The sequence below is a fragment of the Tyto alba genome, unplaced genomic scaffold (assembly GCF_018691265.1).
Source record: "Tyto alba isolate M040663 unplaced genomic scaffold, T.alba_DEE_v4.0 Super-Scaffold_2, whole genome shotgun sequence".
Lineage (NCBI taxonomy): Eukaryota > Metazoa > Chordata > Aves > Strigiformes > Tytonidae > Tyto > Tyto alba.
Window position 1 is genome coordinate 63,485,957 of NW_024881282.1, and position 12,553 is coordinate 63,498,509.

A 12,553-nucleotide genomic window follows, 5' to 3' on the forward strand; every position below is an offset into this window, starting at 1 on the left:
GGTGAGTGTAAGTGACTGACTTCCACCCTTGGCAAGACAGGAGAAGAAGTTTATACCGATGAATAAGATCACTGAGCATAAACACTGTATGCTGGGAATATCAGTATGGTTTCTGTAAAACCAAACCCACCTCTTCAACTGCTACAGTTCTGTAACAGTATCAGTAGACACATATATTTGGATTTTCAAGAAGTTTTGGACAAGTTTCTATATCAAGTACTATTACAGAAACTCCTATCCAACAGTACTGGACAAAAAGATACTTCATGGATAGGAAGTAAACACTACAGGTAACAACTACTTTTCAAGATGAAGACAGGTAAGCAGTGGGGCACTTCTGGGACCAGCTTTATTCAACTTCATCAATAACCTGGAAAAAGGATAGAGAAGTGGCAGGGACAATTACCTCATGCGAGAATTGGCACATTTACAGTTAAAATCCTCATTTTGCCACTATACAAGACTGGTAAACCTACATCTCAAGTACTACATGAAGTCCTCATCTAAAAGTATAGAATTGGCCAACTAAAAGGATGAAGAGAGAAGGAATAACTACAATATGAGGAAAAACTACAAGGCTGGAAGTCCTGATTTTGGAGGTGAGGCAGGGGGGATGTTATTAATATTTACAAAATCACAAAGCTAGTAGATAAGATTGATACAAATCTCTTGTTCACTAATATCCGCAATGCTAACACAAGAAGATGCTTAGTGAAAATAGAAGGGGATTATTTGAAGGGACAGAACAATATTTCTTCCATGTGCTAGATTCAGCTGACCAGCCTGATTTCCAATACATTATTCACTGCAAGGGAAATGCTAGAGTCCTTGCTATGATGTAGATGTGCCTCCTAGCAAAGCCCTGAGATTCAGACATTCAGCTGTCTTCAGTATGAAGTTATCAGTTGCCAAACTAGCTGAACGGTGTATCTGGATATACAGCCTACTTTCCCTGAAGCTGAACTTCATTACAGGAAAATCCAATAAAAATTAAAGCAAGTACCATCTCTGCTTTCTCAAGGCAAAAAGGCAGCAAAACAGTTGTTCTTCCCTCAGGCTAGAAGGTCATAGATCAAAATTACCCAAAAGCTATAACTGTATTAGATTTACCCTGTGTTCCATTTTTACTTTGTAGTTAAAACACACAGAAGCGCACAAATGGCTAGTGAGAACTGCACACCAGAACTTCAGCTATTTGCATTCCATGTACATTGGATTGAGCTTCTTCATTTATGTGAACAACATGGATCAACAAGAGGAGCAATGATTTTTATTAAGAGTAACTGTTTCAGGGACAGGCCCATCCAGTTTAACCAATATTTATACACTAAACAACAGTTATCCTATTTTTGCTGCATGGGTCAACTATTCCTCTAATCAAAAAGATACCTCTTACCCTTCATGAGAGTGCATCAAGAAAAACAAATGGTTTCTCTGAAGGCTGTTTCCCAACATAAACTGCAGCAGCCTCTCACAGTGCCCCTCACAATTCTATACAGTGCTTACCAATCTATGGGCATGTATAAAGTAAAAAGTTACTAAGCATATACAGTTCCTCATGTAATCTAAGGTCAGTAGACTAGATTTTACTTTATAAGCTGCAGCAGGTTTCACTCTCAGCACTTCTAACTACTAAAATTAATTCAGTCAGATAGCAGGACTCACTTACCCTCCCTTTTCTATGAACCACTTCATAATATCTAATACCTCAAGGACAGTAATTGATGTAGTCATATAACTTTATAACAGAAAAAAAGCATCTCCCTTTTTCAGGTGGAAAACTGATGCAAAGATATTTTTTTTTCAATCAGCATAGAAAGCAAGTAGTATAAAACACAATATTCAGTAACAGTCTTTTAAGTCTCCATTCAGTGGTTTAACCACCACATTTTCTTCCCTTTCTAAAATATACTTGCTGCCTCTGACAAAAAAGGCACCCAAGGTTTCTGATAGAGAGGGACAAAGTTAAGAGAGGCATCCACAAAAGTACAGTGCAAGAACTGTGATCTTACTCTTTTCTCCAAGTCAGTAAATTCAGCTTGTCAAGAGGTATAACACAGGGAAGCTCTCAAAAGACTGATTGTACATCACAGGTGAAACTTTTCATTTCTGGAGTCTTCCACAAGACATAAATGAAAATACTCTTACATTCTTAACAAACCAGAGGCACTCTTCAACATACGTGGTGCAGTGATCAGCCTTTTAAACTAAGCGTCCGATCAAGCAGTTAAAGTAAACTTTGCTAAAATACGCACCCTGAACTAGAACATATGAAAAGACAGCAATAACAAGCAAATAAAATTGCTCACTGGTAATTTATTGTTAGATACTGATAAACAAAAAAAAAAAACTGTTAATAGAAATACATGCCAATTAGTTTTTATATTTTTAATTTTTAAAACTTGAAATAAGAACTAGCAAAACCACTTCATATATGAATAATTCTAGCATATCAGACTAAAAACCCACTTAGCCAAGCATCCTGTCTCCAAAAGCAGCCAGTAATGGATGCCTTGAAATCAGTACCAGAGCAAGACAAGCACATAATGATACTTCCCAGAAATACTTTCCCAGCCTCCAGCAATTTTCAGCTTATGTATCTTCTGAGCCAGAAACTGTGATTTTGCACGTAGTAGCCCTTGGCTGACATACCTGTTGCGAATTTGCCCCACCGCTTTTTGAATTTCTATGTAATTTTAGCATTCACAACATTCCACAACACAACTACAAATTTTTTGAAGAATCATCACCTCTGCTGTCAGTCTGCCATCAGCTACTTATTTGATGCCTTCTGATTTATTAAGCACAGAAACCAGTCTAATATTACCCACATTCTCCACAATACACACCAGCAGACAAGTCTTCATATCCATACAAAGAACAAACAAAAATTCACAAAACTGATGTTCAAAATCAACCAGAAAAGACATACAAACAGAAAAAATTAAATAAAGAATTTAAGAGTTTTTTTAGGATGAAAGGACATAATTTTTCAAGTCTTGTTTATGAATAATTTTATATCCACTGAGGTTTTCTTATCTGACAAATTCTGAAGCTGGAATGACCAATTTTTCCCAGTACTTTCAGGACATCTTAGATTTGTTTGTTCTTCAACGTTGAATCCCCTCACACTGCGTAACAGTGTGCATGGCAGTTGCTGAAGAAGCTACCACACCTGCCCATGCACATCTCTGAATCAGCACGTATTCAGCTAGAATGTAGCTCACCCTAAGTGGGTCAAAATACATAGTCTAAAGATTTAATATATTCTAGAGCATAATTGTAAAAAATATTTTTAAGATTTGAGTAGAAAAAGCATATAATGAAATAAAACTCTCCCTCCACTTAAACACTCCCTGTCATCTTCTGGGGATCAAGATGACATTCACAGCAGGCTTGCCTGAAGTTCTTACTCAGATGAAGCACTGTTTGCCTAAGTCATAGAGAAACATGTTATTTAGATCTAGAAAAGTACTCTTCCTAACATCTTCCAATGAAGCAATAAGTCTTAGATCTCCAGAAAATGAAGACTGCATTAGTAGCTCATGGCTTATGTGTCATCTGGGGTTTAGCTACAATACCTCTGGTAGAGTGCCAAGTTGTAACAATTTAACCAACAATTTAGCAACTATGTAACCGAGCAATCCATTATATTGGTTTTATAACAGAGATACATGAATATGTTGCCCCAGGGTGACATTTGGCATACACAACCAAAACACATGAGAATTCTTTTCTCTAACTCTTTCAGATTTTAAAATGTCTGGTTTATTTGATTTATAAGCATAAAGTACCCAAAAAAGACTACAGCTTCAGTCCTCTATAACTCTAAAACTTCACATGTTATTTTTCAGATCAGTTTTGTAAGGGGAGTGTGTTTCCTGGCAGCAAGGGCACTGGCAATACAGCAAACAGCTAATTAGCTAAAACTCATTCAACTACCTGTGTAGGCATCACAAAAAGAGCCCAGGCAAAATGATAACCTGCATTGCTAAAGATTAAAAGAAGCTCTACCATGAACCAAAAAGAAAACAAAAGCATCTCTTCTGAACAGGAGAACAACAGTTTAGGACAGCAGTGATCAATCTGGACAGGCATTTTCACACCTCCATTGTCTGGAAAAGATAGAAAGAGGATTAAATTGGAAGGTCACATAGTGGCACAGAAACAGAAAGAACTCTTTCCTACATGCATAGCGAATCTAGAGCAGAGGTGGTAAAAGTCTTTAGGGTTAAATTTATCTCACCACCCTACCTCAAAAAAAAAAAAAAAATCTTGTGAGGGATTGGCAGTGCAAATAGTTTGGTTCTGCTGACCTAGTGCAGTTGATAGTACTGACAACTTCAGGAGCTAAGAGCGCTGTTCATTGTGCTATCATAGCAGCTGTTACAAACTCTGCTGCCTTCAGCAGAAGTCTGAGTAAGTAAAGTATAAAAACCACAGCTTTGTATTTTCCCTAAGCAGAACTGAGACAAAAAACCAAGTTAGCTGTGAATTAATCACAAATGATCATGGAAAACAAGTTCCTTTCTGCTCAGAAAGCAGCTATGTATCCTTTTTAAAGGTGGAGCTGGCTAATAACCCAAGACTTGGGAAAGAAACCTGTGGAGCATAATTGAAGGCTGAGATGGAAAGACGAGGGGGGTGTGAGGGGAGTGGGTAGAAGCATAAAAATGGTGTAGAGGAAAACACATAGGGAAAAGCTGTCAAAAAAAATAAATAAAAGAGAAAGAAAGAACAGCAAGAAAAAAAGAGTCCTTTCATAAGAAAACAGAAAGGAACATATCTAGATTTGTTACATATTTTATATTGAGTTCCATTCAATACACACAAGAATTCTCTTAAGAAGTCACAAAACAGGCTTCCAAGCTGAGGTTCTAAAAATAAAAATGTTTGTTATTACTTATTAGGCTATAAAGTAAACTTTTAATATCATGATGGCCTCACATCTGTCAGAGCCATAAAACAACCGCATCAGGGAAACACAACCCTGATTCATACATTTTACAACATCAAGTATGGCCCCCAGGCACAACTCATCTGACCAAGTCTAAAGATCTCTCTTGACTAATTCTATTTAATTACCTACATAGAAGTACCTAGTATGATTTGAAATGTCTCAGGGACAGGTAGATACAATTCAGCACTTAGGAGAATCATCCATGCCATCTGAACTGGTAGTAGAAGGCCAGCTGGGATACCTCAAGGTATCACATATGGACCACTAAATAAAGTCCTCAGGATAGGACTAAGACACCTAAAGGTAGGCATAAGTTACCTTCAGGGGTAAGCCATGTACCTAACGTCCCTTTACTTTCAATAAAGTACTGATCAGTCTAGTCAAAATGGCCAAGAAAGCTATTCAGCTAACCAGCCACTGGAGCTCATGGCTCCACTGACTGTATTGGTCAGATTTCCACTGACTGTAATAGGACATTAAACACTGTGCATACATGCAGACACCTAAATTTAAGTGTCCTGAACCCCATCCATACCTCCAAGAGTTAGTTGCCTAAGTCACTTCACTGAAAAACAGAGAAGATCACAAAGCTGTTTCTAAAACACGTTGTTCCTTCTAGCCACTTACTTCACTCCACCAACTATAAAAGGAAGTTTCAAGACCTAGCTCAACATAAACATGGGTATGTGGTCAAATGAATCCTATCCCTTTTCTAATAAAGAAAACTCTGCAAACAGAGAGAGTATGAAAAGAAGTGGTTATAATATCCATAAGTATTCATGAATACTTCAGGGAAAACCACAATGTGTTGCTTTGGCTGTGGAAGACTTGTTCTATAGTCTGAAACTAGGGTAAGATGCTTCTCCAGAAATTATCTGACACAAAAATACATGTGCATTTCCCACCCCATCCAAGATGAACTTAAGTAAGATGTGACCTATAGGAATGTTCCTGAAAACAGAAACAAAGATGAAGGCAGAGAAATATCCTTCAAGGAAAAGCAATGCTGTGGAACTTACTCCTCAACTAAGACCAAGTTTCTTGCTGAAGAGAATATCATCTGATGTTAACATCCAGGACTTACATAAAATTCCATACAATCATATCTGAGAGATCATGAGGGGACTGTACATGTGTTTAATTATGCCTAATCATTAGCTCAATGAATTTTATTGGACTGTTCACCACATTAAGTTATCTGCTTATTCTACACTCCTCTTCCCCAAGCACAGCTCCCATACTTTCTGGGTTTGTCAAAGGTTTTCTTTAAAAGCTACGGGGGAGGTTTTGTTTAGTTGCTGTGGGTTTTTTTGGCTTCAACTAACTGCAAAACTTTTAACAGCTTCAACATTAACCATAAATATACCTCAAAACTGGGAAATTTATTTTGGAAACAAAAAAGCCAGCCCTCAACCCCTCCAAAATTAGTAAGACACTGACCTTTACACACATCCAGATATTGTCATAGCTGTTAAAACATGTTTGCAATCTATTAACAGCCACAAAGGTACTTGGTCATTTTTTTAATTCAGTGCAAGTTAGGTAACTAAGTCTTTTTTTATGGATCTAGGCCCACAACCCTTCAATAACCATGTTTAAACTCTTGCTTAAATTTAACAGGTAATTTCTGTTCAGAAAGTCGCTTTCAGATAAGTCATTTCTAAGGCAAGTAGTATATAATTAGATCCAGATACAGTACACATTGTTGAAGCTATCTTTAGAAGTTTTCCAGAAGCTATCTTTAAGTCTTCCATAATTTTACACCTTACCCTGTGCTACAATAGAACCAAAAATCAATGCCCAAGAATGCTTTAATTCACATATCAGAGGCAGTACCTCTTTCCTAAGCCTACCTGAAATCTTTCTATTTACATATTCAAGGATTACATAGGTATTGTAAATCAACTGAGTCCTCTCTTGGTTAGGAGTGGGTGTGGAGGCAGACCTCAACTGTTGTCTTCCTGCGATCTTTCCTTCCTGTTCCAATTTCCATCTCTATTCCTATCTTGCTATATCACCTCTGAGGCCAAAGCAACACTTCCACAAATGAAGTCAAAGTGGTTTGAAAAACAGGACGTACTCCATCCTACAGATTTGCACCTCCATGCCACTCTCACACTGCACCTTTAATGACAGACAGTGTGACCAGTCCACATTTGGAAGAGAAAGGAATATTTATAAAGGAGACTACATCCAGTGGCTTTCTTTTCTTATTCCCTAGGACCTTCACAACAATAGAAGAGAGGCTGTGTTACAGGTCGTGGAATAGAAGGTGCAAAAAAGGCAATGCTGTAGTTTGAAGTAAGGGGAAGAGATTGAAGTACATCACTGCAAGATGGATCAAGACCAATCTCTCACCACAGAGGAGCAGCAGGACTAAAACAGACAGAACTGTGCTGTCTCTGCATCTCACCTGCGTGATAGAACATCACAACAGCATCGCACAACTGACTAGATGAAAATAACTTCTCTGAATAGTAACGCTATACTGAGAACTTGTATTCAGATGATGACAGTGGTAGTTAATCAAAGTCCTTTTGCAAGTGTCTGTTTTCAAGTATGCAATTTCTAATAAGATATACAGTCTTTGCTTTTCAAGAGTTATGGTCTCATTTTCTGCTACTTGCAATATTTTTCAGATAAGAATCTTTCTATCTGATCTAAATGAGCCTGTATAAATGATCTGATCAAACCATTATTTAGCATTTCACTATATTGACCAGGATGGCAGTTCTACTACAAGCATTCTTGTAGATTAATAGATAGTGAATATACCAAGCTAAGCATAAAATCCTACACAATGTCACCACAAAGTGTGATGCAATTTCTCTCCATTTATCAATTGGGTTTTTTTAATACTGACAGGTTTTTTTCAGTAGTGCAACTTTTTTGTACTGTTATGTGACCCACAACAACCCACACTGATCCTTTTGTGTATGCACGCCTCATTCTCAATGAAATTCAACCGATGAAGACAGTAGTAAAATCCCTACTCACTTCAGAGGCTCCAAGGTTCCACTCTACCAATATCCTCTATACATTCAGCTTTACAGAAAAATACCATTTATGCTTTTGATCACTGGTCAAGCAAAAATCAAACCAAGAAATTTTACTGAATAATTTTAACAGACTTCATGTTTGATATAACAGGCTTTTCATAGGCTTTGTTAAAGCTACACTGAAGCTATAATGTGTGACAAGCCAGACCTCTATGCACAGCAGGCTGATGTTCAATGTTTCAACAAAAAGACTGTCAAACTGGATTATCTCTTGCTATTATATAATCATTATTGGTAGACATTATGCAGATGGAAGTCATTCAAAGATGTTTTAAAATATACACATATGTTTTCTCTCAATTCTAGTCCAAATTGCACCAACACAATTTCACTGGCTTCAGTGTAATCAAGCTGTGCAGGTATGAAAAAGGACCAGAACCACTTCCCTGCCATTTTTCCTTGTCATCCTTACCATGACAAAAATACCAATATTCTGTGGGAAATAAGTGGTGGGCTTACCAAATGCTGTGCTCTACCCAAGGAAGCTCAGAATGACAAGATTATCAGTTTTGCTGCTAAATGTAACCCACTACAGAACAGTCTAGGCTTTTTCAGTCAAATTCCCTGGTGAATGTAAAAAAAGGAGGGAGGGGAGCACTTTTAATCCTTCTCTACAGTGCTTCTAAAAGCAGCAAAAAAAGTCTTTTTTTTTCCAGTGATGTTACTGATAGTGTACCAAGATGCAGTAACAGCATTTAGTATCAAGAAACCCTACTGTATCATCCTGTGTTATACATCTGCTTACACCATAAAATTTACACAGCAACATATATTACAAATACTGTTCTTACAGTATTTTACTGTACCATTTGTGTAACCAGGATTCTGAAAACTGAAAAAAAAAAAAAATCTAAAACTGTACTGAAAAGAATATTCCCTTATAAGTTGAAGTTTAATGTGACTTACAGACCAGTCACCTGGATGCTTCCTAAAAATAAGCAAGATGATCCATTTCATAATTCTGTATCTTAAGTTTAAAGACAGAAAATAAGCTACTCTTACTAACCCTTCAAAAGTAAAATTGGAGTATTGTATATTTTTTAAAATCTTTTCATTGCACAGAGGAATTCTTTTTACTTTCCTATAATAGAGATAAAATGAAATCAACCTATATGAGCAAGAAAAAAAAGATGAAAAGGAATATTAAATATTTAATCACTGAAGGCAAACTAAAAGTAGCAATTTTAAAAATATTTTCCTATTGCTTAAGTATGGCTATTACTTTTGTTTGGAAGCAAAACACAGGTTACTTCCTAGTATATCGTCAGTTTTAAAAAATATTTTTAAAGCAGCATGCAGAGTAGAGCTGTCTCTCCTACCTTCCACAATGAGAACACCAAATTGCATGAGTGGCTTACACTGCACTGCCTAACAGAACAATATTGGAGTGCTACTTGACTACAAGCTATTTGTTGAGTTTCTAAAACTGAAACTCAAGGCAGTAATGAGTATACTAAAGAATTTACTATTAATATTTTTTTACTCAAAACTAGGGATTTCAAATATTTAATAGTCCGCTTTTATGAATTCTTACCTTAATATTCATTTATATCATGGTTATGTCATTGTTTTAAAACTCAGTGATGTTATAAGTATTCACTGTGTAAGGTTTACTTTTTTTTAAATAAAAGTCAACTTCCACAACAGTGCAGAAGTTAAAACACACAAGGGAGATTGAGTGCACAGTCAGAACAGGGTTTTGGATAAGAATTAATGCCTGTTTGAAAGAAAACAAAATAATAAAAAGACCTGCCAGCAATCACCTCAATTTCACAGAAACTAGTGCTCCTCCACACCACAGAGGGTTTTACTGCCCTAAACTTTGCAGGTTGCTACGAGGCCGAGCGCTTACAGCCTGATTTTGGACCAGGCCACCCCGCTCTCACGACGGCTGTCAACCAGGCGATTAAACCCGGGCTGATTAGCCCCGGGTGGGTTTGACCACGCCAGGTCTGGGATGCGCCGGGCGAGGGAGAGCTGCCGGGCTGCGAGGGGTCTGCCACTTCACGGGTGGGGAGCCGGGGGCCCACCAAAGGAGCGGGCAGCCCCACGGGATGAACCCCGCGCTTCCCTGCCGGGGGGTCGGGCCGGTGGGCGGGAGGAGCGCAGCCTCCACCCGGACACCGTTTTAACGGCTGGCACCGTTTTAAACCGGCGCCGAAAACGCCGCACAGGGGGAAGGAAGGTGAAATCAAGCCCCTTGCGGGCCCGGCAAAGGGTTGAAGATCAACATCGCCCCACCCGCGAGGTGACAGGTCCCACCACCCCGGCCGCTGTCACCACCTCAGCCCTCCCGGAGGGACGGGGCGCAGCCGCCCCCACGGTGGCGAGCGGCTGGAAAAGGCGGGTGGGTGGCGAGAGAGGCGAGACCGGGGAGCGGACACCCACCCTCCCCACCACCACCACCTCCGTGCCCCCCTCACAGGCGCCGCACGGCGACCCCGCGCCGGGAGGGAAGGAACACAATGGAGAAGAGAACCCGCCGCCGCCGCTGAGGGGAAGAGGGAGGCCGGCTGGGAGGGAGACCCTGCGCCCCTCTCTCTTCTCCCCCGGGGCGGGACGGGGCTCGGCTGCGGCGGTCGCCGCAGCCGAGCCCCGTCCCGCCCCGGGGGAGAAGGAGGGCGGAGGGACGGAGCCGGGGAGGCAGGTCTCCAAGCGCCGCTTCGTCCCATCCCCACAGGGCCCCGGCTGGGTCGAACCCCCTTCGCCCGCCAAGCCGGTTACCGCTGCCGTGGCCGCTGCGTCCTCCCTGCCGCCAGAGCCCGGCTCGCCGCTCGAGCCCTCCGTCGCCATCTTCCCGCTGTAACGGCTCCGGCGCGGAGAGCGGCGCGGAGCCGAGTGGCGGCAGCCGCCGCCGCCGCCAGGCGTTTAACCCCCTCCCTGCCGGCAGCAAGCCCACCGGGAACGGAGGCGCTTAACCCCTCCGGCGCCGCGCAGGCGGGGCCGCCGAAGCCGAACCGCCCCGCTCCGCCGGCCGAGGCGAGCGACTCCCGCCGGCGGGCGCTCGGCTTTCCCCACCCACCCCGTCCCCGTCCGCCATAAGGCAGCCCAGAGCCAGGCGGAGGAGGGGGAGCGGGACCCCGCCGCGGGCTTGTCGGCGCGCAGGCTGAGGGGAGTGCCCCCGCCACCGCGCTGCCCGGGCCCCACGCAGGCACCGCTCTCCTCCCTTCTCTTCCCCCGTGGCTTGACGCAGAAGAATGAAAGGAAAGGTGGTGGATGGGGCGGAAACAAAAAATAAAAATAAAAAAAAAAAAATGGGGGTTTATACAGTGCGCTTGGCTCACCTGATCGGTGAGACCCTTGAACCAGCTGAAGCCTGTGAGGGAAGGGCCTCTCCTTCTGGGGGTGATGACAGAGGGGGTCACTTCTCCGTCCTCATCCCCCCATGGAGGGGCTGGGGACACGACATTTCTGCTGCCAGTCTTTGTTTACTGGCTTATTTTCCAGGCAGGGTGGCTTTAGAGCCTGTGTGAGGGTGGACCTTCGCCCAGGCCCAGTGTGTCAGGCACAGCACCTCAGTGCCTCTCAGCCCCAGCCCTGGAGCCCACCCTGGCCTGGGGCTGCCCTTTGCCGTTCCGGGCCGGTACCGAAGCCGCAGCCTTTTGTAACTCCTCCAGAGGAAGGTTCGGGCTGCTGAGCTGAGCCGGCTATGACACGGGCTAAACGTTACCCCCCAGGAGCACCCCTCTGTCAGTGCCGTACCGTATACCTCCATGGGATGTTCCTCAAGGTCTTGCCTCTCTGCTTTCCCCCTGCAATGGGAATCTACCTGGTGAGCTAGACACCAAAACCAGATCCAAATGTACCCTCCTCTGGAGCCAAGTTACATCTGTTATAAGCTGAATTTGCAACACCGGTTACTCTGCAGCCACATACCACTTCCACCAACAGCAGGCTCCTCTGAGCCTTGTCAGTCTCCTCATTTCACAGGGCTGCTTCAGGTCTAGGTTCATACTGAACTCCCCTGGCACTGCAACCAGACAGAAATGAGCCAATGCCTTCCCTTGATCAAAGACAGCAAATGTTCTTCTAAGCGTGCTGTACCTAAAGATGTAAGTAAATACATGTGTGAACTTTTCCCCCTTTACATTGCCAGAAGAGGAACCAACGAGCTTTTAGTAGAATAAACTCCAACTGTAATGTAAACGTACACCAAAAAGAGTGAGCAGAAGGCAGTATGTAGGATCCATTACAGGGCACATGAAATCCAGTCAAACAGATGCTTTTTGAGTTTGGGGTTTGTTTTTTCCTTAAAAATCATTTGGCTCTCCTCCTACTCAAGCTGTACACTTTTTATAACTACAGTGAGCACTCGCATCCTTTCCACTGCCAAAGCTGAGAAACTCCATTGATGACACAGAGCCTAAAACAACTTGTTTTTCTCAGTTCCCAGAATTCTAATACCATTTAATTGGTTTTACGTTATACTCTTGCTTGCTTACTTTATTTACAGCAAAGTACCATACATTACTCATAAATATTATATATACATAAACTTTGAAGAGTATGTGGTGCTTTGCCATCAAGAAACTCA

General features: G+C 41.9%; 1 protein-coding gene across 2 annotated transcripts in view; it reads right to left on the reverse strand.

Annotated features, from left to right (window-relative positions):
- The window catches only part of CTTNBP2 (cortactin binding protein 2), a 137,459-nt gene that overhangs the window by 76,018 nt on the left and 48,888 nt on the right, over nucleotides 1–12,553 (reverse strand). Inside the window, exon 1 of one of the 2 annotated variants that reach the window (XM_033007284.2) lies at nucleotides 10,744–11,007. The exons of the other annotated variant lie outside the window; for it this stretch is intronic. Coding sequence (XP_032863175.2) covers nucleotides 10,744–10,812 — 69 coding nt within the window. The 5' untranslated portion in view covers nucleotides 10,813–11,007. Of the gene's footprint in view, nucleotides 1–10,743; nucleotides 11,008–12,553 lie in introns of those variants that run through there. 2 annotated transcript variants of the gene reach the window in all.